This window comes from Lynx rufus, unplaced genomic scaffold, assembly GCF_022079265.1.
Source record: "Lynx rufus isolate CCGP_SWC_20201006 ecotype Redwood Valley unplaced genomic scaffold, mLynRuf1.p SCAF_2, whole genome shotgun sequence".
NCBI lineage: Eukaryota > Metazoa > Chordata > Mammalia > Carnivora > Felidae > Lynx > Lynx rufus.
Window position 1 is genome coordinate 208,382,073 of NW_025814834.1, and position 20,725 is coordinate 208,402,797.

The 20,725-nt window shown below is 52.1% G+C and overlaps 1 protein-coding gene and 1 long non-coding RNA gene across 4 annotated transcripts in view; one reads left to right on the top strand and one right to left on the bottom strand.

Annotated features, from left to right (window-relative positions):
- Positions 1 to 291: 291 nt before the first annotated feature.
- On the bottom strand, positions 292 to 13,023 carry LOC124514632 (uncharacterized). The gene is made up of 2 exons (XR_006962639.1): positions 12,881 to 13,023; positions 292 to 408 (listed from the first exon to the last, which is right to left on the bottom strand). It is a non-coding gene; the product is annotated as an uncharacterized LOC124514632 (long non-coding RNA).
- Positions 11,833 to 20,725, top strand: part of CAPZB (capping actin protein of muscle Z-line subunit beta) — a 135,214-nt gene continuing 126,321 nt past the window's right edge. For 2 of the 3 annotated variants that reach the window (XM_047082737.1, XM_047082736.1), the window contains exon 1: positions 13,239 to 13,343. In XM_047082737.1, coding sequence (XP_046938693.1) covers positions 13,254 to 13,343 — 90 coding nt within the window. In that variant the 5' untranslated portion in view covers positions 13,239 to 13,253. Of the gene's footprint in view, positions 12,069 to 13,238; positions 13,344 to 20,725 lie in introns of those variants that run through there. The other variant, XM_047082739.1, reaches the window with a different exon arrangement.

Sequence of the window (20,725 nt, forward strand, 5' to 3'; positions counted from 1 at the left end):
TCTTTGTTTTTGGGTAACGTGGAAGAATTAGAAAAGCATAGGTTTGGGGTCAGACAGACTTCCATTCAAACCCCGGCTCACCATCCATGTAGCTGTGTGACCTTTGCCCCGTCTCACCAACTCTATCTTGAGATACCTACGGAATCTTCACACTGGTATGGAAATCCTGCTTAAATTGGTGGCCCCAAACATTACCTGCTAGATTGGAAGCTATCATGGGGAGCTCTTGAGACTTGTGTTGGTCAGGATAACGTTAGCTGCCGAAACAAACAACCTCCAGTTCTCAGTGACTTACGATCATACAGGTTTATTTTCTCCCTGAGACACTGGGACTGTGAACTGTCCTGGGAGGGGATTCAGGCTTCTTCCATCGTGGAGTCTTCTCTTGCTTCCTCTGCATTCGGCTGGCTGATGACCAGAGAGAGAGAGAGAGAGAGAGAGAGAATGGGACAGGTTACAAGTGGCCTTTTGTGGCCATGCCTGGAGGTGGCTCATGTTACTTGCTCCCACATTCCATTGGATGAAACCAGTTTCATGACCACAACCTACCTCAAAGGAGGCTGGGAAATACAGACGATGTTTGCGTCCGGGAAGAGGAAGTGGAACAGGTGACCTGCCTGTGCTACATACCTACAGCAATCATAGCTAGTGTGGAGCAAAGAATGAAAAGTCATCCAGATGAAGCCAACAGAACTACAATGGCAGTTGTCCGGGGAGTGGCGCCTAACAGAGAAGTCTGGCAATTGGAGTTTTCTTGATACGTATAGGTTTTACATGGGGTCAGACCTTATAGGATCTGAAATCAAGTATGTCTGTTCCTGCCTGGCTGTTTCAAGCGGTCAAACCAGTGAGCACCAGTGAGGGTTAGAAATGAGCACCATCTCTACCGTCATCACTCTGGGCCTCTGTGCTGAATCAACCTGACCCATCATGCCCTCTGCTTTTCTCCTTTGCATGCTGTCCCCCACCTGCCTACCTTCAGACTTGGTGATTCATTTTCCCTGGGTACAGTCACTTTACCTGCTGGGCCAGATATTTGCAGTCACTTCTCTGCCTTTGACCTCTGCTTTCCTTTTCGGCCAGAATCTGGAGTCTTCCTGACTATAATGACATCAATTGCCTTCAATAAATAGGTCGTTGGGTCTAGCCTGGTCCTGGGAGTTAACAATCTCAACAAAGGACCTCTTATGCTATCCACTCCATTGGTTCCCTTGACTAAAAAATAAAGCTAATATTTATGTTTATTTATTTGGAAGGATTGGAGCTCATGTAGTGAAGAGAATGCCATTTTCTTTCAAAAAGATTTTAAGTCCTATGTAAAGTTAAACAATGCTTTACATGGTTCTGAAATCCTTTTCTTAAATGGTATCTTTGGAAAAGCAGGATTGTTTTATTTTAATCAAGTCCAATTTGGGGCGCCTGGCTGGCTCAGTCGCTTAAGCTTCCCACTTCGCCTTGAGTCATGATCTCGTAACTTGTGGGTCTGAGCCCCGCATTGGGCTCTGTGCTGACAGCTCAGATCCTGGAGCTGCTTTGGACTCTGTGTCTCCCTCTCTCTGTGCCTCCTCCCCACCCCTGCTCACACTGTCTCTCTCTCTCTCTCTCAAAAATAAATAAACAATAAAAAATTAAAAAAAAAATCAAGTCCAATTTATCAGGGTTTTTTTTTTTCCTAGCTAGTGTGTTTTGTATCCTGAGAAACTTCTGCCTGCTCAGTGTTGCAAAGATTTTCACTCATGTTGTCTTCCAGGAGCTTGAGTTTTAGCTTTTTTTAAAAAAGATTTTATTTTTAAGTAATCTCTACAGCCGACGTGGGGCTTGAACTCATGACCCCAAGATCAAGAGTCACATGCTCCTCCAACTGAATCAACTAGGTGCCCCAGGTCTGTGATGCAGTTGAGTTCATGTTTACGCATGGAATGACCCACGAGTCAAGATTCACTGTTTTCTACATGGATCTTCAGTTGTTCTGGTACCATTTGTTTCAAACACTTTTCTTCCCCCACTGAAATACATTGGTATCTTTGTCAAAAATTATTTGGATGTATATGTGTGGGTCTAATTTTGGACTACTCTGTTTCATTGATCTGTGCGTCTCTTCTGCCAATGACACACTGTTTTTATTTCTACAGCTTTGCAGTAGGTCTTGAAATCAGGTAGCAGGCGCGTCCTCTCACTTTTATTTTCCTCCCTTAAGAGCCTCACGCCAGGTCTTTGCATTTCCAGATACATTTTATTATAAAAAAAATTTTAAGTTGTATTTATTTATTTTGCGAGAGACAGAGCACCAGCAGGGGAGGGACAGACAGAGAGGGAGAGAGAGAGATTCCTAAGCAGGCTCCACACTGTCAGCAGGTTTGGGCTCGAAACCACAAACCGTGAGCTCATGACCTGAGCCGACTGAGCTACCCAAGTGCCCCTCCATGTACATTTTAAAACCGGCTTGTCAATTTCTAGAAGGAAAAAAAAAAAAAAACTTGCTGGGATGTTTAATTAGATTGCACTGAATCTATAGATTGTTGGAATGAATATCTGAACAATACTGAGTCTTCCAACCCATGAATAGGGGACATCTATTTATTGAGCAATGTTTTCTAGTTTTCAGGGTACACAGGACTTGTATATCTTTCATTAAATGTATCCGTAAGTAATTTTTAAAAAAATTTTAATGTTTATTTTTGAGAGAGAGAAAGAGAGAAAGTCAGTGAGTGTGAGCAGGGGAGGGGCAGAGAGAGAGGGAAAGAGCGAATCCGAAGCAGACTCCAGGCTCCAAGTCCGTCAGCACAGAGCCTGACGCGGGGCTCGAACCCATGGACCGTGAGATCATGACCTGAGCCAAAGTTGGATGCTTAACCGACTGAGCCACCCAGGCGCCCCATCCCTAAGTATTTTTTTGTGTGTTTTTCCTTGCTTGTTTGTTTAAGTAATTTCTACGCCCAACGTGGGGCTAGAACTCATGACCCTGAGATCAAGAGTCACATGCTCTACTGACTGCGCCAGCCAGGCGCCCTCATAAGTGGTATTTAAAAAAAATTTTTTTTAACGTTTATTTATTTACTTGAGACAGAGAGACAGAACATGAACGGGGGAGGGTCAGAGAGACAGGGCGACACAGAATCTGAAACAGGCTCCAGGCTCTGAGCTGTCAGCACAGAGCCTGATGCGGGGCTCGAACACACGGACCGCGAGATCATGACCTGAGCCGAAGTCGGACGCTTAACCGACTGAGCCACCCAGGCGCCCCTCATAAATGGCATTTTTAAATATTTGATTTTCAGTGGGTTGTTGTTCTGATTTATTATTGCACCGTTTCACTAGACTGGTCCCTAAGTCCCGCCCCTATACCAGCTCCTACGTCAGTTCTGCATCTGGTCTAGTTTCATTTGCGACATTGCAATGTCTGATTGGAACGCGGGATGTGTGCTTTGGAGGAGCTGAGGTTTACATCCCCGACGACTGTGCTTGGAGGTTCTCTGGCTCATCTTTTGACAGGCTTCATTCACAGAGCACCATATCCCAGGTACTATGCTAATTATTAATGAGAGGACTTGGAGTTTCTGTCTCAAGGAGCCCTGAAAGCAGAGGGGACAAATTGCAAGTGAAAAGGTGTGCAAAACACAGGGTTTCCGGGAGAACCCAGAACAGGAGGCCCCAAACTCAGCTTCTGAGGGGACTGTCAGAAAAAAACTGCATGGCGGAGGCAGGGTCAGCCTCAGACACATTGTAGAGGCCCATCCCAAGCCTGGTGGGTGGCTGGCTGGCCAGCTTAATAAACCAAACATGAATTCTCCCAAGTATGCGTGTAAAAACTCCAACAGCTGGCCCACATGTGAGAGGCCTTTCTGTAACTCTGAGCAAGACCCCACAGATGGTCAGGATACACAACAGTTCTGGTCTAGCAGAAGGCAGCTGTGAGTTCTCCAGGTACCCCCTAGGAGAGCAAAAACAAAAGCCCTGAGATGATGGTGTCTAACCTCGGACTAAGAGGTCCTCTTGGCACTGACTTTGGGGATATATTAAAAAGAAGTGGATTGCAGGTGGCCTGTTTACTTCCCTGCTTCTTGCCACGTGTTCTTGCAAGATGCTAAGGGGTGGAAACAGTTGATCTAAGCTGTCTAGCCAAGGCTCCTCTTCTACTAACCACACAGTGTCCCGTCTTCCAAGGAAATCAGGCTGTTGTTTTGACGGTACTCAGTCCTGCGTAGGGGTTCTATGATACAAACTTCTGAGACCCAAAACGTGCCTGTTTCATTGCTTTGCATGAGTTTACCCAGAATGCATGGCTGTAATAACCATCTTTTTGGTTTGTTTTTTTTTTCCCCCTATTCTCCAGCATCCCTTTCTCCTTCTTTTGGTCACAGTACTCCGATTTCCTCCCATCACCAGGGAAACGCCCCGCCCATGATCACATCCCCATTCCTGCCAGCTTCAGGGGTGGGCTCATGACTGAAGCCAGCTGGTCACCGAAGCCAGGAGCGTGGTTGAGATGGCCTAAGGAGAGGGCACAATTTAAGAGAAGAGCCTACTATTGAGCCACAAGGGACCCCATCGTTTAATGGTTGTGTAGAAGAGACACAGTGTGCAAAGAACACAGAGAAGGAGCAGTCACAGAGGTAGGATTAAGACCGGGAGAGTCACACGGTGTCCTGGAAGCCAATGGGAGAAGGTGCTTCAAGGAGAAAGTGCCCAATGGTGTCAAATGCGACCAGTCGAAGGAGGTGAAGATTGAGCAGAGCCCATGTGTTTTCGACATGGATGTATGGGCAACCTTGGGGTCATTTCTATGGAGGAGTGATGGCATAGGATGGGAAGTTAGGAAGTCAGAGGACAGCCTGACAATTCTGTAGCTGTGGAAGACGGGAGATAGGCGGTAGGCTGGTGTAGGGGTGGCTTTCATGTAGACCTTTTTTTCTTTTTAAACGTGAGATGGAAAGTACTTCGGGATGCTTAAAAGCACAGCAATCATCTAGTTGAGAGGGAGTAGTTGAACAGTCTGGGAAGAGACATCATAATTGAAGTGTAAGGTTCCTGTGAGCAGAGAATCCCCAAGAGGGAATATCGTTTATAGCATTTCCCAAACTTACTTGATGGACCAACTCCCTTCACGCAGAGTTTATTTTGATTAGCGTTCTGCAGAAAGTGCTGTGGCCCAACTTAGATTAATGGTCCATTCCCAAACCCATTAGTATGGCCAAGTCCATACTTTGTCTTCAGGCAATCAGGATCCTCTCCTCTGGAGCTGGGGGTGGCCTCAATTCTACCCAAACTAAAGGTCTGAGCATGAGAAAGTCTTGAGTCGTAGAAAAGAGAGAATGCCCCAGAAGTGACCTCTGAACCAGCTGAACGATGGGGAAGATGACATTACCAGGTGGTGTTCCTTCCTTCTGATACTTTGGTAACAAGACCCCTAAATCCCACTGAAACTGTAGTATATGGAATTAGAATGTTCAAGGAATGTGATTGAAACCCCTTGCCTATAGAATTCAGTAGAGAGAGAGGTTAAAAGCTGGCTAATCCTAGTGTTCTCTTGTATCTCCAAAGACACAGTAAAACATCTAAAACCACTGTTAGTAATCCAAGAAGATCCCCAATTCAGAAAGCAGGCCTGTTAAATCAAATGGGATTTAAGAGCTAAGCAAGCCCCAGTCCCCTGAGATGGTGTGCCTTTATTAACCCCCTATTTCCAGCTATGGAGACTTAACGAGAAGGAGAAGCCACGTTGGGCAAGCTTCTGGGTAATGCCTGCTCTACTGTGTCCTATATTGGCTGATAAGCATTGCAAAAGATTCGACGTGCTGTGGAAGGCTGTTTCTCTGAGGTCTTCAAGATGGCTTTTTCTTTCCTCGGCTGACAGTACAATTTGGCTCGGGGGTTTCCTCCCACCCTGCCTCCACTCAGCAAACACTTATGGGCCCCTACTACGTGTAAATTGCCTTGCTATGTGCTATGTGTCGTAGCATCATCTTTTGGCACTGACAAAACACTTTGTTACACATGATCTCAATTTAGTGATGCTCGGGACAGACGCTGAGTCATAAAGAGTCATGATAGATTCGTCCATGCATTGTCTGTGTGACCTTAGGCAAGACATTTCTTTAAAAAAAAAGTGTTTTTAAAATTTTTATTTATTCTTGGGAGAGAGAGAGAGCACAAGCAGGGGGGTGCAGAGAGAGAGAAGAGAGAGACAGAATCTGAAGCGGCTCCAGGCTCTGAGCTGTCAGCACAGAGCCCGACGCAGGGGCTCAAACTCAGGAACTGTGAGAGCATGACCTGAGTCAAAGCTGGATATTTAACTGACTGAGCCACCCAGGCGCCCCTATGCAAGCCATCTCTAAGGCTCAGCTTCATTTTTCATAAAATGGTCAAAATAGAAGTTCCTAGCTCAAAGGATTGTTAGGAGGAATTAGGGAGGTAATGCATGGGAAGAGTGTAGCATGTAGTAAGCACTCATTTAAAAGTAGCCATACTTTGGGACACCTGGGTGGCTCAGTCAGTTAAGCAGCCGACTTCGGCTCAGGTCACGATCTTGCGGTTTGTGGGTTTGGGCCCCGTGTCTGGCTCTGTGCTGACAGCTCGGAGCCTGGAGCCTGCTTCAGATTCTGTGTCTCCTTCTCTCTCTGCCCCTCCCCGGCTTGTGCTCTGTGTCTCAAAAAGTAAAGAAACATTAAAAACAGAATTAAAAAAAAAAAGTAGCCATACTCTATTGGTCGATCTTGGTCCACTCGTTCACACAAGAATCACTCCTATGATGTGGATACTACTATCTCACTTCATAGACCTCCGTTGAACACCTGTTACGTTCTAGATACTGAACACCCAGAGCAACCAAAAGAGTATGTAGATACAGACAAGGAGGCGTCAAAGGGAACTCGGAGGAAGCCAGAGCACCGAGAGAGGTGCATCAAGGAGAGTGACCGATGCAGCAAACACCATGAGGTCAGCTGTAAGATGAGACCCCGAAGCGACCACTGGCTTCTACGACATGGTTTCCAGGCCGACGGGTGGAGGCAGAAGCTAACCCCAGACTGATCTGAGAAATTGGAGTTGATGTGGGAACAGCCATTGCAGAGAACTCACAAGGTGTTGGGGTGAAGGGGAGCAAACAAATGGGGAGGTGGCTATAAAGAGATGTGGGATCAAGATTTGTGTTGTTGAAACTTCTTAGGATACGAGATATTAGGGCATGTTATTTTGTGCAGGTGGGAATGATCCAGTATGGAGGGAGAAACTGAGGATTAAGGAAAGAGGAATCCAGGGTAGGAGTGGAGATGTCAGCTTCGATGGGTGCACAAACCCTTCATTCAAAAGCCAGAAGGCAGAGAACATGGCTAAGATGCACAGTTGTTGGTAGACCAGAAGGTTCTGATTCATACTGTCATGTCTGTGAAGTACGAGGCAAGCCCGTCGCTTAGAGTGAAGGATGAAAAGGGGACCGAGGGTCAAGGCTGATAGATCATCCTCGCAGAGTAGCAAGGGGGACAGAATATGGCAGAGAGGTAGCAATCCTGCTAGCCAGGATTGAGGGCTCATTTGAAATTTGTGGACATCAATCTGGAGTGACACCAGTCACTTTCAATTTGCCAGCAACGTTCCGACGTTCCGAGGCAGGCAGAGTGTTGGGGAATAGCCAGGCTTAACAAGGTTGGTGCCAGTTAGAAGAAAAGAGAGGGGCAAGGGCTTACTGGTTTTTGCAAGGAAGTGAGTGTAGCGTTTATTACTAAGCTGGGCGAGGAGGGAGGTGAGCGTGAACGGGAAGATAAATGCAAAGACCTGGCAGGGTCGAAGGTTTGCAGGGCTTGATGAGGTTGAAATAATGCTTGCATGTGATACTATAGTAATGAGGTTAAAGTCGGATATGAGATATTTGCAATTGTGTGTTCTGAGACCGTGCAATTATGGGCGGGAGCAGGTTCAAGGTAAGACTGTGGGAGCGGGTACTGAAGGCAGAGGGAAGGAAAAACTCATTGGTAAGGAAGAAATCCTTGAGGAGTCAGTAAGATTTCTGATGGATTATGCTTATGGATGCTGAAGTCATAAAGAAAGGTACAAGAGGGGAGGAGGTTAGTTCATGAGGGCAAAAAAAGGAGAGGTGGGCCGCTGGAAACTATGACAGTATGACCTTCAAGGGGGGTTGGGCTTTTGAAAGAGGAGGGGAGGAGAAAGAGTACTAAAAATATTTATGGTGTTTGTTGCTGCTAACCCGCAGCCCCCGGCAGGCTGCCATGCTTAATGCCCATGGCCCCATGGTCATGGCAATGGTTGACGGGTCAGGGGTAGGATCCAACGTGTGGGGACTCGGTCTGGGATCAGCCGGGGATCTATCCAACAAGCTGCCATCATTAAGACATGAGATGGGGCCATTGGATTCTGTCGGGATTTGAACTATGAAACAGAAAAATACTTTGCCAGGTAATAGAGCAAGCTGATGCAGCGAATGAAGGAGGAACAAAGACCACCAGGATAGACCCCAAGCAGGCTGAAATGTTGAGGGAATAGTGGTATAAGCAAGCTGAAGGTGCAGGACCGTAAAGAATGTAGCAGATGTATCCAAAGAAGCGAAAACAGAGCCGCGTGAGAGAGACCGAGGGGGCTGTCCCCCGAGCCTCTTGTCTGATGTGACCTTTTTTTAAATTTTTTCCCCTAACATTTATTTATTAGAGACGGAGAGACCTGTACAGAGCATGAGCAGGGGAGGGGCCGAGAGACGGAGGGACACAGAATCCGAAGCAGGCTCCAGGCTCTGAGCCGTCAGCACAGAGCCCGACATGGGCCCGAATTCATGAACCGTGAGATCATGACCTGAGCCGGAATCGGGCGCTTAACCAACGGAGCCACCCAGGCGCCCCTGTGTTTATTTATTTTGGAGACAGAGAGAGAGCACGCAGGGGAGGGGCAGAGAGAGGGGAACAGAGGATCCAAAGCAGGCTCCGTGCTGACAGCACACAGCCCGATGCAGGGCGCGAACTCAGAAACCGCGAGATCGTGACCCGAGCGGAAGTCGGATGCTCAACCGACTGAGCCACCTAGGTGCCCCAGATGTGACTTAACTTTGTGAGCAGCGAAGCAACAGGATCAGACTTAGGGTTACGGATGTGGGCTCTGGTCCCAGACTGCCTGGCTTTGAACTCATTAGCTATGTGATCTGGAGCAAGTTTCTTAACCTCTGTGTGCCTTAGCTCCCTCATCTGTGAAATGGGAGTAATAGGCACTGACCTCACAGGGTTGTATGAGGATTAAATGAGAAAATACAGGTAATGCATTTGGAACAGCAAGATTCCCTGTCAGTCTTATTTTTTTCAAGTAAACAGTTCAAGTGTTATTCTATCATAAACCTTTCCCTCATACTCTTATCCCCTGCCTTTAAGAAGGGACACCACCTGGAGTGCCTGGGTGGCTCAGTCGGTTCAGCGTCTGACTTCAGCTCAGCTGATGAGCTCGTGGCTCGTGACTTCGAGCCCCGCGTCCAGCTCTGTGCTGACAGTTCAGAGCCTAGAGCCTGCTTTGGATTGTGTGTCTCCCCCTCTCTCTCTGCCCCTCCTCCACTCACACCCTGTCTTTCTCTGTCTCTCTCAAGAATAAAAATAAAAAAAAGGACATCACCTTCTCTTCGTCCTCTTGCTACCCTCCCAGGTCACTCCTTCTCAGTCTCCTTGCTGGTTCCTCTTTATCTTCTTGACCTCTTCTCCTCTACATTCACCTCTTAAGTGAACTCACCTGGATGTCTTGGGCCCTTCAGTACCTAAAAATATCATTTCTTAGCTAATAGTTCTCATACCAACTCTAACTTCTTCCCCAACTCCAGACTTCCACATCCAATCACTTGACGTTTGCATTCAGAGCTCCAACGGGCATCTCAGACATAACTTGCCCCAAACTGACTCTTATCCTCCCCCGACAAAAAAGAAAAAAATAACCACCAAAAATCAAAACAAACGCCTGCTCCTCCTCTCATCTTCCACAGATCAATAAATGGCTAACCCTTCCAGTGTTGATCAAGCTAAAAATCTTAGCATCATTCCTGACTCCTTTCTTCTTCCTGTGCCCACTGCCAGGCCATCAGCAAACATCCAGAAAGGGGTCTTCCCTTGCTGCGTCCACTGTGTCCCCAGGGTAGTAGGCACCTTCGTCTCTCTGCTGTGTGACTTTCAGTTTACCTCTTCGGGCTTCTGTTTTGAGGATGAAGTGAATTATTATTTGTAAAGTGCTTAACGGTGTTCATCACGTAGGAAACCCCATTTAAGTGCTTTTTAAATAAATAAAACATGCCTTAAATAGCTTTCTACTGGCCCTAGCCCCCTACAGTCCACTCAGAACACAGCAACTTCCTGATCCTGCTCAAGCCTAGGCCTGATCCTGTCACTGCTTGGTGTCCCTCCGACCTCAGCTTCCAGGGCTCTCCCCCTAGTTAAACTGGGCCGCCCGGTCCATGGGCCTCCTTGGTCCATGAACACACCAGAGACTGTCCCCTTTGGGTCTGTGCCCTATCTGGTTCTTGTGCCTCCCTGTGATCAAATGTTACTTTCTAAATTAGCCCTCCCCTTGCCCCACTTGGCTAATCTGCCTGCCTATTCCCTCGCCCTGAGTGTTCTCCACCTCTAATCACCACCTGACACGATGTTTACTTACCAGGTGATTGTCTTTCCTCCAAGGGTCCACCTCTATCACGTCATGGACTGGGACTGTCAGATTCATTACTCTATCCTTAGAGCCTAGAACAGTGCTCAGTATACAGTAGGTGCTCAATAAATGCTTACCAACTGAAAAAATTCTTAAGTCCCACTCTCTTTGAATTCCCATAACACAGGCCTTAATTGCTTACTTGTATTGATTTTTATGCCAGTGGCAGCTTTTATTTGACTCTGAGCTCCCTGAGGATGGGGGCCTAGGACATGGCCTGACCTGTGGTAACAATTCCCGCCATTCGTGCAACACTAACCAGTTACAATCCTGTCGCAGCTGACCTGATTTGATTCTCACAAAATAGAGTGAGCAAGCCAGGGAGGGCAGGTATTTATCAGCACGGCCAGAATCCTAGTTCTGCTTTCTAGACCAAGCTCAACAGATAGTTGTTGAATGGAGCGAGTGAGAGAGAAAAAAGGAAAAGGAAAAAAAAACTTTCTGAGTCACTCTGTGGAGTGAGGCAACCCCACTGGGCGACTGGGCTGGTTCTCTGTTAGCACATTTAAAAACACTCGTAAACGCCTAACATTTCCTGAGTCCAGTTTTCTAATCTCTACCTGCGGGGTCCTCACAGCTACCTGCGGCAGGTAGCTCTGAGGGCATCTTCACGTCGAGTGCAACTCTCTTTCGGTGCCCCCAACAGGGCCTGGTATACAGTGGGCGCCCAATGAATGGCGTGGCCTAGGGCTCCTTTTTTTTTTTTTTTTTTTAGAGATTCGGCTCAGGTGCAGCGACTTGATCCAGGTCCCCACGTAGCAAGTGGCGGCGCTGCGATCACACCTCGGGATCGCTCGGACGCTCTCCCCGGGACCGACCGGTCCGCCGCAACACCAGTTCCGGGTCCGCGCGGGAGACAGCGGGTGCACCGGGAGGGGAGGGCAGGGCCTGACCCCTCCCAGTCCCAGGGCCCTCCTCGTCCCCGCCCCGGAGGCCCGCGCGCACTGTCGCTCCGCCACCCCCGCCTCGGTAGCCACCGGGTGCGACTTAGGGCGTGGGTGCGGGCGGAAACCCCCTGCCGGCCCCCCGGCCGGGTCCCCGCGCCTCGGACGGACCCGCCCACCCCGCCAGCCGCCGCGCCCAGCTCCGCCCCGCTCGCAGGCCCCGCCCCTCACTTCCCCCTTCGGCGCTCCTCCCCCCCGCGCCGCGCTCCATACTTGGCGATCGCCGCGGCCCTGCGCGCTCATTGGCCGAGAGCCGGCTGCGTGGGGGCGGGCCCGGGCCCGGCCGGGGCGGGGAAGGAAGGTGGCGGCGGCCCGGCGCGGGGGGAGGGGGCCGCTGACCCGGATGTTCACTCCTGGGCACCCGGGGAAGTGGAAGCGCCGGGCCCTGCTGCGGGGGGGAGAGCCACAGACGCCGGGACCGGGACCGCCGCCGCCGCCGCCACCATGGTAAAGGCCCGACGTCACCCTCTCCCAGGCCCGGGGGCCCCGCCGGAGCTCGTGTCCCCCTGCCTCCGCCGTCCTCCCCCACCCCCCGGCCCGAGAAGGGTGGGTCCCCCGGGTGGGGGAGGGGCGGGGTCTGGGACCCAGGTAGACACCATCGCTGCCGGCTCGGGAGGGGGCTGCCGGCCCGGGCGGCGGGGCTGGGCAGCGACCCTGCCTCCCTCTCCCAGCCCCCGCCCTTGGCTCAAGCTGGAGTCCCACTCTCCGCCTCTCGGTCTGGCTAGTCTCCCCCGCACCTCAGGTTAGACCCTCCTGGACCCGTGGTCCAGGCCAGGCACCCCCTCCGGTGACCCAGGCGTGGTCCCCCTTGCCCCTGCCCACGGCCCGGGCTGGGTCCCCTTTCCCCGTCCCTGCGGCCAGGGTAGGCCTTCGTTTCTCCCTCCCGTGGCCCAGGCTGGGCTCCCCTCCCTGTGGTCCGGGCTAGGCCTCCGTCTCCCTCCGACTCTTCTCCGTGGTTTCGGTCTGGGCCCCCGTCAACGCCTCCTCCAGTGGTCCCAGCCTAGATTTCTTTCCCCGCTCCTCCAAGGCTTCAGCCTGAGCCTTCTCTTCCCTCCTTGGCCTTAGTCTGGACCTCTCCCTCCTCCGTCTGTGGCCCCCGCCTGGACGTTAACACCCCCCTCCCATCCTCTTCCCCGGACTTCCCACCGCCCTTAGCGTAGCCTCCGTCAGCCCCCCTCTGTCCTGGCCTTTACCCTCTCTCCAGGGCCCTGCTCCCTGCCCCCGACCCAGGTGGTCCCTCCCCTCTACCCAGGGCGAACCTTCTTTGCCGCCTCTGGGAAGCATCGGGAGCTCTCCAGCCCGCGGGGAGGGTGGTGGTCCCGGGGCTGTGACTTCTCAGGTGGAGGGTTGCCCCCTTCTGGGGAGGCCGCCTGGACCGAGCGAGGGAAGGGCGGGCACCTGTGTGCCCGGAAGGCAGGAAGGCAGCGCCGCACTCTGCGGGGCCCCTTCCGCGGCCGCGGCCGCTGCCCCCGTGCGGTGCTTGTGGGGCGTCGTGCCGGGGCCTGAGTGGGAGCAGAGGGATGAGGGCGGGGGGAGTCTCCGGGGCAGGAATGAACGCACAATCGCCCTTGTGAGGCCGCGGCCCCTGGCGGGGACCAGCAGGCCCCGAGGCCAACAAACGGCCCGGACACGATGCAGCACAGCAGGCGCAGCCTCCCCTTCCCCCTGAACTGTCAGCTTGTGAGGGTTGGAACTGCTGATTATGGAGGTGCCTCGGATCAGGTGAGCCAGACACCGAGAGAGACAGCTAGCCAGTTCCACTCGTGGTGTTTGTTTTAGTCATGGTGGCAGGTGCACTGGGTCCTCCGGATGGCCCGAGGTTTCACCTGGGCCAACGCAAGTGAGCCTGCCCTACCTCCACCTTGCAGCCTCCTGCAGGACGGGCTCTCTGCCCAGACTGGAGGGCCAGAGGGCTTCTCTGCCTCAGATGGTCAAGGAACCTTTGGAGATGGGTTGACAGAGCTCAGGCCACCCACCTGCTCCTCCTGCCTAGTGCAGGCAGATGTTTGCGTGTGGACTTTGGGCTTCAGAGTGTTTTGAGGGTCTCAGTTTCTTGTTTCATGAAGAGATGTGGCTGCTGAACCAGGATGACTAATTAAGGGTGGCTGTGTTTTTTTCTTGGTGCCTTCCTGTATATTGATTCAAAATATGGCTTATGCCATTTTTAATGCGATTGGACTTCTCTGATGGGTGTTTTGCTGGGAGGCGGCCCCGCCCCGGGCCTGGGTGGGGAAGTGTTCCAGGACAGTGTTGGGTGAGGACTTTAAAAGTGGGGGGAGGTTTAATAAATTTGCTCTTGGGGCAAAAGCAGGGAGGGGAACATGGCCAGGCGGGGCTGCTCACGGCAGCATATCTGGCAGGGAGGGGCATCTTGGCTTAGCCCCAGGTGCCCGATTCTCCAAAGGTAATGGGACAAGGCCCGTAATGACCTAGGAGGAGCAGCACAGCGACATATGATGCTTCTCAGGAGTCCTGTATTTGGGTTTTATTTGGACAGTCTGAAAGAACGGTGGAGGAGCTGGAAGAAAAGGGCTGACCTTTCTTGAGGGCTACTAGGTGCCAGGTACTGTGCTGTGCAGTTCAGCTGTATGAGCTCCTTGAATCCACACGGGCCCTTGGAGGGAGTTAACTGTTCCCGTCGTACAGGTGAAGAGGCTGCCGCTCGGTCGTGGAGTAACTTACTCCAGGTGTTGCTTAGCCAGTGGAAGCACATCTGTCAGCCTCCGACCTCCGTCCTCCCCACTGTCCCGGGCTGCTGCTGTGCCAGAAGATAGGAAGGACACTGTTTAGAAGACAGAATAGTGGGCTACTCAGCGATGGCAAGGGAGCAGCAGCATTTGCTGAGGACTGGTTGTGTTCTGGGTCCTTTGCACCGGAGACCTCACTGAACAGAGCAGTAGTCATTCGGAGGGTGGTACAGGTGGGTTTGGCACGGGCCAGGACAGGAGCTCTTGGAGGGCAGGGGTTTTCCCCTGTGTTTTCCATGGCTGCACCCCTGGGGCCTAGAACAACACCTGGCACTGAAGGAAATGGCTTTTGGGGCGTGTCTTATGTCCATGAACTCGGCCACTTGGGTTTTTGTACTCATTCTCGGGAGCGTGCTGTTTCCCCTAGGCTTCTGAGTAATTTCTGACTGCTGCTTGTCAAGTCAGTCCCTTACATGAATGCTCTAATAATCCAGACTGGTCAGTCGGGCTGGGACACAAGTGGTGACGTGGGATGTTGGAATAGGTAAATGAGTTAAGACCACCGTGGTTATTTTCGGTAGTGTGTGACAGTCGAGAAAACAAGCTACATCTCAGTTATCAATGGAGGGGAATAGCAGTTTGAGAATCTAAAATGCGTTGGACTTTGGAGTAAATGTCATGATTTTTGTTGGCATCGGTTAAGAATGCATAGACAACTTTTCCTTACGTAGCTGTAGCTTCTAAGTCAAGAATGATTGTTCTAACTTAAGAGTTCTGATTCTGGTGCTAGATGGTGGGGCCCCCTCATGAGTTGTCCCTCCAGCTCCCGGATGGTTTTGCCTGACAGGAGCTGATAGGAGAGGCCTGTCACATTGTTGCAAGGTGAAACAATATAGTTGACACTAATGTGTCTTGGCTGGTCTCCTGGTGTAGACGAGAGACAGTTCAGCTCGGACCCCACATGGACACACAGTCCCATCCGTTTAAACCTAACTGGCCTCTTTGGTGGAATGCTTGAAAAAAATAGCTAACAATCAATAGCTTGAGATGGAGATGATAAATCATAGTTTGAAAGCAGATATTCCTATTTATAACTCGGAAGTCCCATGGAGAGGACGGATGACTGGCAGGCAGCCCGGAGAGATGGTAGCTGGGCAGGTACATAACCTTCCAACTCCCGCTTCCCAGGCTGGGCGATGCTTGCCGTTAGGCAAATACAGCGGTGCCTTAGGGGGTGCCCGAAGCTGTAGGATAGCATTAATTCTCTGTGTATTCAGTGCCTCCTTTATGCAGCGTTCTGTGTCAGGGACGCAGTGATGACCAAGACGAGCGTCCATCGCTCACAGCTTACGTTGTTTGGGGGGTGGGGGGGGAGATGCCACTTCTACCTAAAGTTTAAGGGGGAAGAACCTTGACTGATAACAGCCGCAAGCCATTTGCGTGAGACACAGCAGGAGATTTAAGAGAAGGTTGGCTTGTGCCAGGCTTCACTCCCAGACCTTTCGGAGTGTGCCTGTTCTTCCGTCTGCCATAACTGTGGAAGTGAATCCTCTCCACACCAGCACCTCTCCTACCCAGAACTGTAACGCTGTGGTGCCGTGGAAGTCCCGCCCTCCCAACCTGGGGAGCGGCTACTGATGGAGAATCTACTGTGATGCAGAAACATGGCTTAGATTATAGCCCATCCCCCATCTTACTTGCCTGGAACCTTGAAGCTCGAGAGGTTGAGTGACCGGTGTGAGTGGCAGGCCTGGGACTCCAGGCTGGGGCCACCCGACTCCCGTGCTGGACACTCAGTCCGCTTCTCAGAAGCTGTGAGCCTGCAGTACAGGCTCTGGGCCCATTGCTCTGTGCAGCGGATCCCAGCCTTGAGAGTGGGGCGTGCCAGGCTGGAGGATGCCGTCACAAGATCACCCACCTTAGGACCAGCTAGAGCGATGCCATTTCCAAACCTAGGCTTTCAGAGAGCCGTGTTGCAGCGTAAGGAGGCGGAGATGTGCATTTATAGGGCACCAGCCATGTGCATGCGCTCTGCTGCGAGCTTTAACTCACTGGATCCCCGCATCAGCCCTGCCAGGACGGTTCAGCCTTGGGAGGCGGGCAGCACAGTATAAGCAGTTAGGACTTCGGAGCCAGACTGCCTTGGGATAATAACAGGACCTCCTCGTAAGGCTTGTTATGGGGATTAAATGAGATAATACACGTCAAGTGCTTCTAACGGCATCTGGCACACGATCGGATACACAGTCACTATTGTTGTTATTATCACCCTACTACAGATGAGGTTCAAAGGGGTATGTGGGGAGTCCCTCTGTAGCCATTAAGGGGGGACTGGGTTTTCTGACTCCAGAGACAGACCCCTTTCCTCCACTCTGTACTGCTTGCTGAGGTTTGCTTGGCTTTGGGCTGTGCTTCGAGTGAAGAGCTTCCCTCACGGAGCCCGAGTCTCTACTTCACAAAAAAGGCTTCCCGTACATCAGACACTTGTGTATTGTCACGGCCCGCTGCTGTATCTCGGGCCTGTGCCTGGTGGAACCCCTTACGGACCGAATCCTTGCCCTCTTTCCAGATTGGAAGAAGGGGGTCAAGACTGGGGACCGAGCACGTGAGCTCCGTGAGAGCAGGGCGCTCATCTGTTTGGTGCCCGCTCATCACCCACACCTTGCACTGGTCACCTGGCACTCGGTGGGCGCTTCAGCAACGCCAGGCAATGCGAAGTGAGAGCCGAGAGTCCTTGTCCTGTGTTTGCCGCCTGCACCACAGAACGTGGGCTTTGGAGCTGGGCCCAGGCGGGTCGGAGTCCTGCCTCAGCGGTGATCTGAGGCGGGAGTACTAATCTCCCTTGGCCTCAGTTTCTTGATCCATAGCACGTGGGTAACGTTTTACGGGGATACTGGGAGAAGGAAAATTGCAACGTACTGAATCCAGCGCTTGGCACACAGTAGGTGGTAGCTATGGTTATTATTTGTCTTATTCTGCACACTGCAGAGTAAGGGACACAAACAGAAGCCATAATCCCCATTCTCTGATCCGCAAGGGGAGACCAGAGGCATCCAGAAGGTTTCGTGCAGCAGGAAGGACGCAGTATGGAAAAGGCTTTATTGGCAAGGGGCACGTGTCTGCTCGGCCTGCATTCCACTTCCTCCAGGAAGCCCTGCAGACCGCTCCGGCCCACAGGCAGCTTGGGTGGGGGCTGGGTGTGAAGCCCGGGGAGACCTTGCCCAGGCAGAGAGGATAGGGTGGGGTGCAGTCAAGGAGAGGCCATTCCAGGCCCTGCCTGGAACAAAAGCAGAGTTCAGGGGTCCGGTCAGTCTTGTGAGTTTGGAGATCAGCCACGGAGTAGACGGAGCGAGTGGGGGTGCCTCAGTCCTGGGAGTCAGCTGGGGAGTGCCTGAGTTGCTAAGCTAAGGAGTTTGCGTTTGATCTGGGACAGCGTGGAGCCAGTTAAATATTTGACGGGGCAGGTAGAAATTTGAGGAGGCTGGCAGAGTCGTGGTATTTTAGGAAGCGTCATCTGGCCCTGGTGTGTACAAAGGCCCCAAGAGGTGAGAGAGCGGAGGGAGGCATTCGCCAGCACCAGCCTGTGGGGTTACGAGGGTCCCAGTCCTCTGTGAGGCCCGGGGTACGGAGAGGAACGAGTGGGCAAGAAAGATGAAGATAGGAAGGCAGAGTGAGATGCCGTGATTTACCACCTCTGGGTCTGAGAGGGACATTTGTGCCCCCAGAGCTCACTGGTGAGGCATTGTGATAGGCTGCTTTATCATTGATCCAACTTGCTATTTCTGGTCAGTTTAAATCCTAGATAGTACTGTCTGCAAAGCCTTGATATCCTACTAACAACTAAGCGGGGATTTTAGTCTGGTTAGCGCAGCAATCCTGTATCTTCGGGTGGCCCCCAGTTCCACTCGTCTTGCACAGCCTTAGGCTCTGGGCAGGCAAACACCTAAGACCACCGGTCCACAGGGGGGCGGGGAGGGGGGACTGTGCATGGTGGCCGCGACCATAACAGGAGCTACTTTTTGTTGACTACTTTTGAATGCCCAGAGCAGTCCTATGAGGCAGGTTCTCGTGTTACCCTCGTCATGCAGGCGAGGAAACCTAGGCCGCCTGGGCAGTTGGACCCCACAGCCTGGGCTCTGGGCCCCCACGCTGCTGCCTCCAGGCGTTTCTTCCATCCAGCCGTTTGTCGTGTGGATGCTCACCGAGCCATCAGATAGACCTGATGGGATATGAGTCTTAGGCGGAGGAGGCGGGTGGAGACAGGTTAATTGGAGTCTTGACAGACTGGGGCACACGTCTGGGGCACACATCATGCAGCAGCAACCGGGGTGGGGTGGGGTTGGGGGAGTCCACATCAGAAGGGCTTAAGCTTAAGGGAGCCACTTGCCTTCCCTTCTCCCTGCTTCCTCCTCTTCCCACCCCGCGTGTTTCCGGCTTGGAGGGCAAGTGCAAGTTGTAGTGGCCCGTTGTGCAGAGAGCCCCTGAGAAGTAGAGTCCTCTGCCCAAGGCCGGCAGTCTTTTTTTTTTTTTTTGAGAAAAAGCTTGCGCGTGCAAGCCTGGGAGAGGGGCAGAGGGAGAGAGAGAATTTTAAGCAGGCTCCACGCTTAGCGCAGAGCCTGATGTGGGGCTCGATCCCACGACCCTGGGATCGTGACCTTAGTCGAAACGAAGAGTCTGAGGCTCAACCGACCGAGCCACCCAGGCTCCCCAAAGGCTAGCAGTCCTTAGGGCTTGCAGCCTGGTGTGCCCTGGCCACAAAGATCTCACCACGCTGCAGACTGCCAGCAGTCGTTGTCGCTTGCTCAGCCCCTGAACTTCTCACCCACTGCCTACAACTGCTCGTGAAGCTTCCTGTCCCAAGCCTGAACTCACCAGGACCCTTCTGAGCAGGGACCTGCCGCGAGACCAGGATGTTAGTATTATCGGGACTTAACTGTTTCAGAGTTTTCTCCAAGATTCAGGCAGAGGACTCATTACATTTAATGAGTGAAATATCGATCGTTTAAAATCCTAAGTTATGAAAAGATACTTTTGCACGTGCTCTCTGTGGGCGGCCTCCCAGTGGAACTGTGTGTTTCCTGGTGGTACCAGACGCCCTCATCCTTCCTCGTCGCCCAGAGCCGTGATCGGTGGCCGGAGGGTTCGGGTCTGGCTTGCTTCTCAAGGCTTCCCCACTGTGAGGTTTGGCCCCGAAGGGGTACATCAGATTTCCCATGAACGGGCTTCCTGCATAGAATTTCGGGCTAAGAAACTGCGAGGAGGAGCTTTCATTACCCCAGACTCCTGGTGAAGAGTCTGACTGTAGGCACTACAGCCACTGAAGGAGCTATTCTTGAATTTCTGTCTCATCGCTGGCTTTTTTTTTTTTTATAAGATTTTTTATTTTAATCTCTACACCCAACGTGGTGCTGGAACTCACAGCCCTGAGATCCAGAGTCACACGCCCCATTGACTGATCTGGCTTTGATTGTATCAGTCCTTTGCTCTGCTGCTGAGCACAGCTTGCCTTGTGACTTCCCGGCCGTCCCTGGGGCTGGAGAGGGACCCATCACTGAGGAAGGCAGACCCCTACGTGGCAGTGGCCGGGCTGGGCCACTTTGCGTGCTTTGCTCTTTGAGAATTTCCCACCCGGGCTGTCCTGACTTCCTTGCGTATCCTCCTCTCGACGGCTCCCGTGTTCAGATCTCTTTTGGCCATAGTGGGTGTGGACCTTTGGTCGTCCTGAGAGTTGAGTTCTCTGACTTGGTCCTGAGGCGCTTGTGCAGCAGGAATTGGAGGTGCCTGGGTTAGCAGTCTTCACCCCATGGGTTATTAAGTATTCCCTCCTGGGTTCTCCTTCTGCACTGTGTTGGATGCACACAGTCACGGTCTTTAATTCTCTCAACCCAGCCCTGGGAGGGTGGTTTCCTCACTGTGCAGATAAGGAAACTGAAGCTCGGAAAGGGTTAGTGGCTCGCTGCAAGGCCCCCAGGTAGTCAGTGGCAGAGTCAGCATTCCGGTGCAGGTCCCTCCCGCTCAAAATTGCATGCTTCTGGAATTCTGCTATCCTGCCTGTCCTGCATGGACTTACCAGGATGCTTATTTTATAGATGAGGAAGCTGAGGTCGAGAGCGGTTCCCCTGTGGGTCCGGCCGTGGTGGCTGAAGCCTGGGTTTAGACGTTAGAAGATTTTGTTGCTTCGGGTTGTTAAATGAAAGGAGATGGATGGGTCTTTCTGAGCTGTAGTCTGTTTTGGGGAAGCTACCTGCTAAACCTTCAAGTGACAGATCTGTCTTGACCTGCCATCAGTAGGGTCACATCTTGGCGTTGTGGGTAGGACAGTAGTTCTTGGTGCGTATCCTAGTGATTGGGACAGCCCCCCACTGACACTGTTGGTTGCACAAAACCTTGCAGGATTCCCTTGACCTTTTCCTCTGA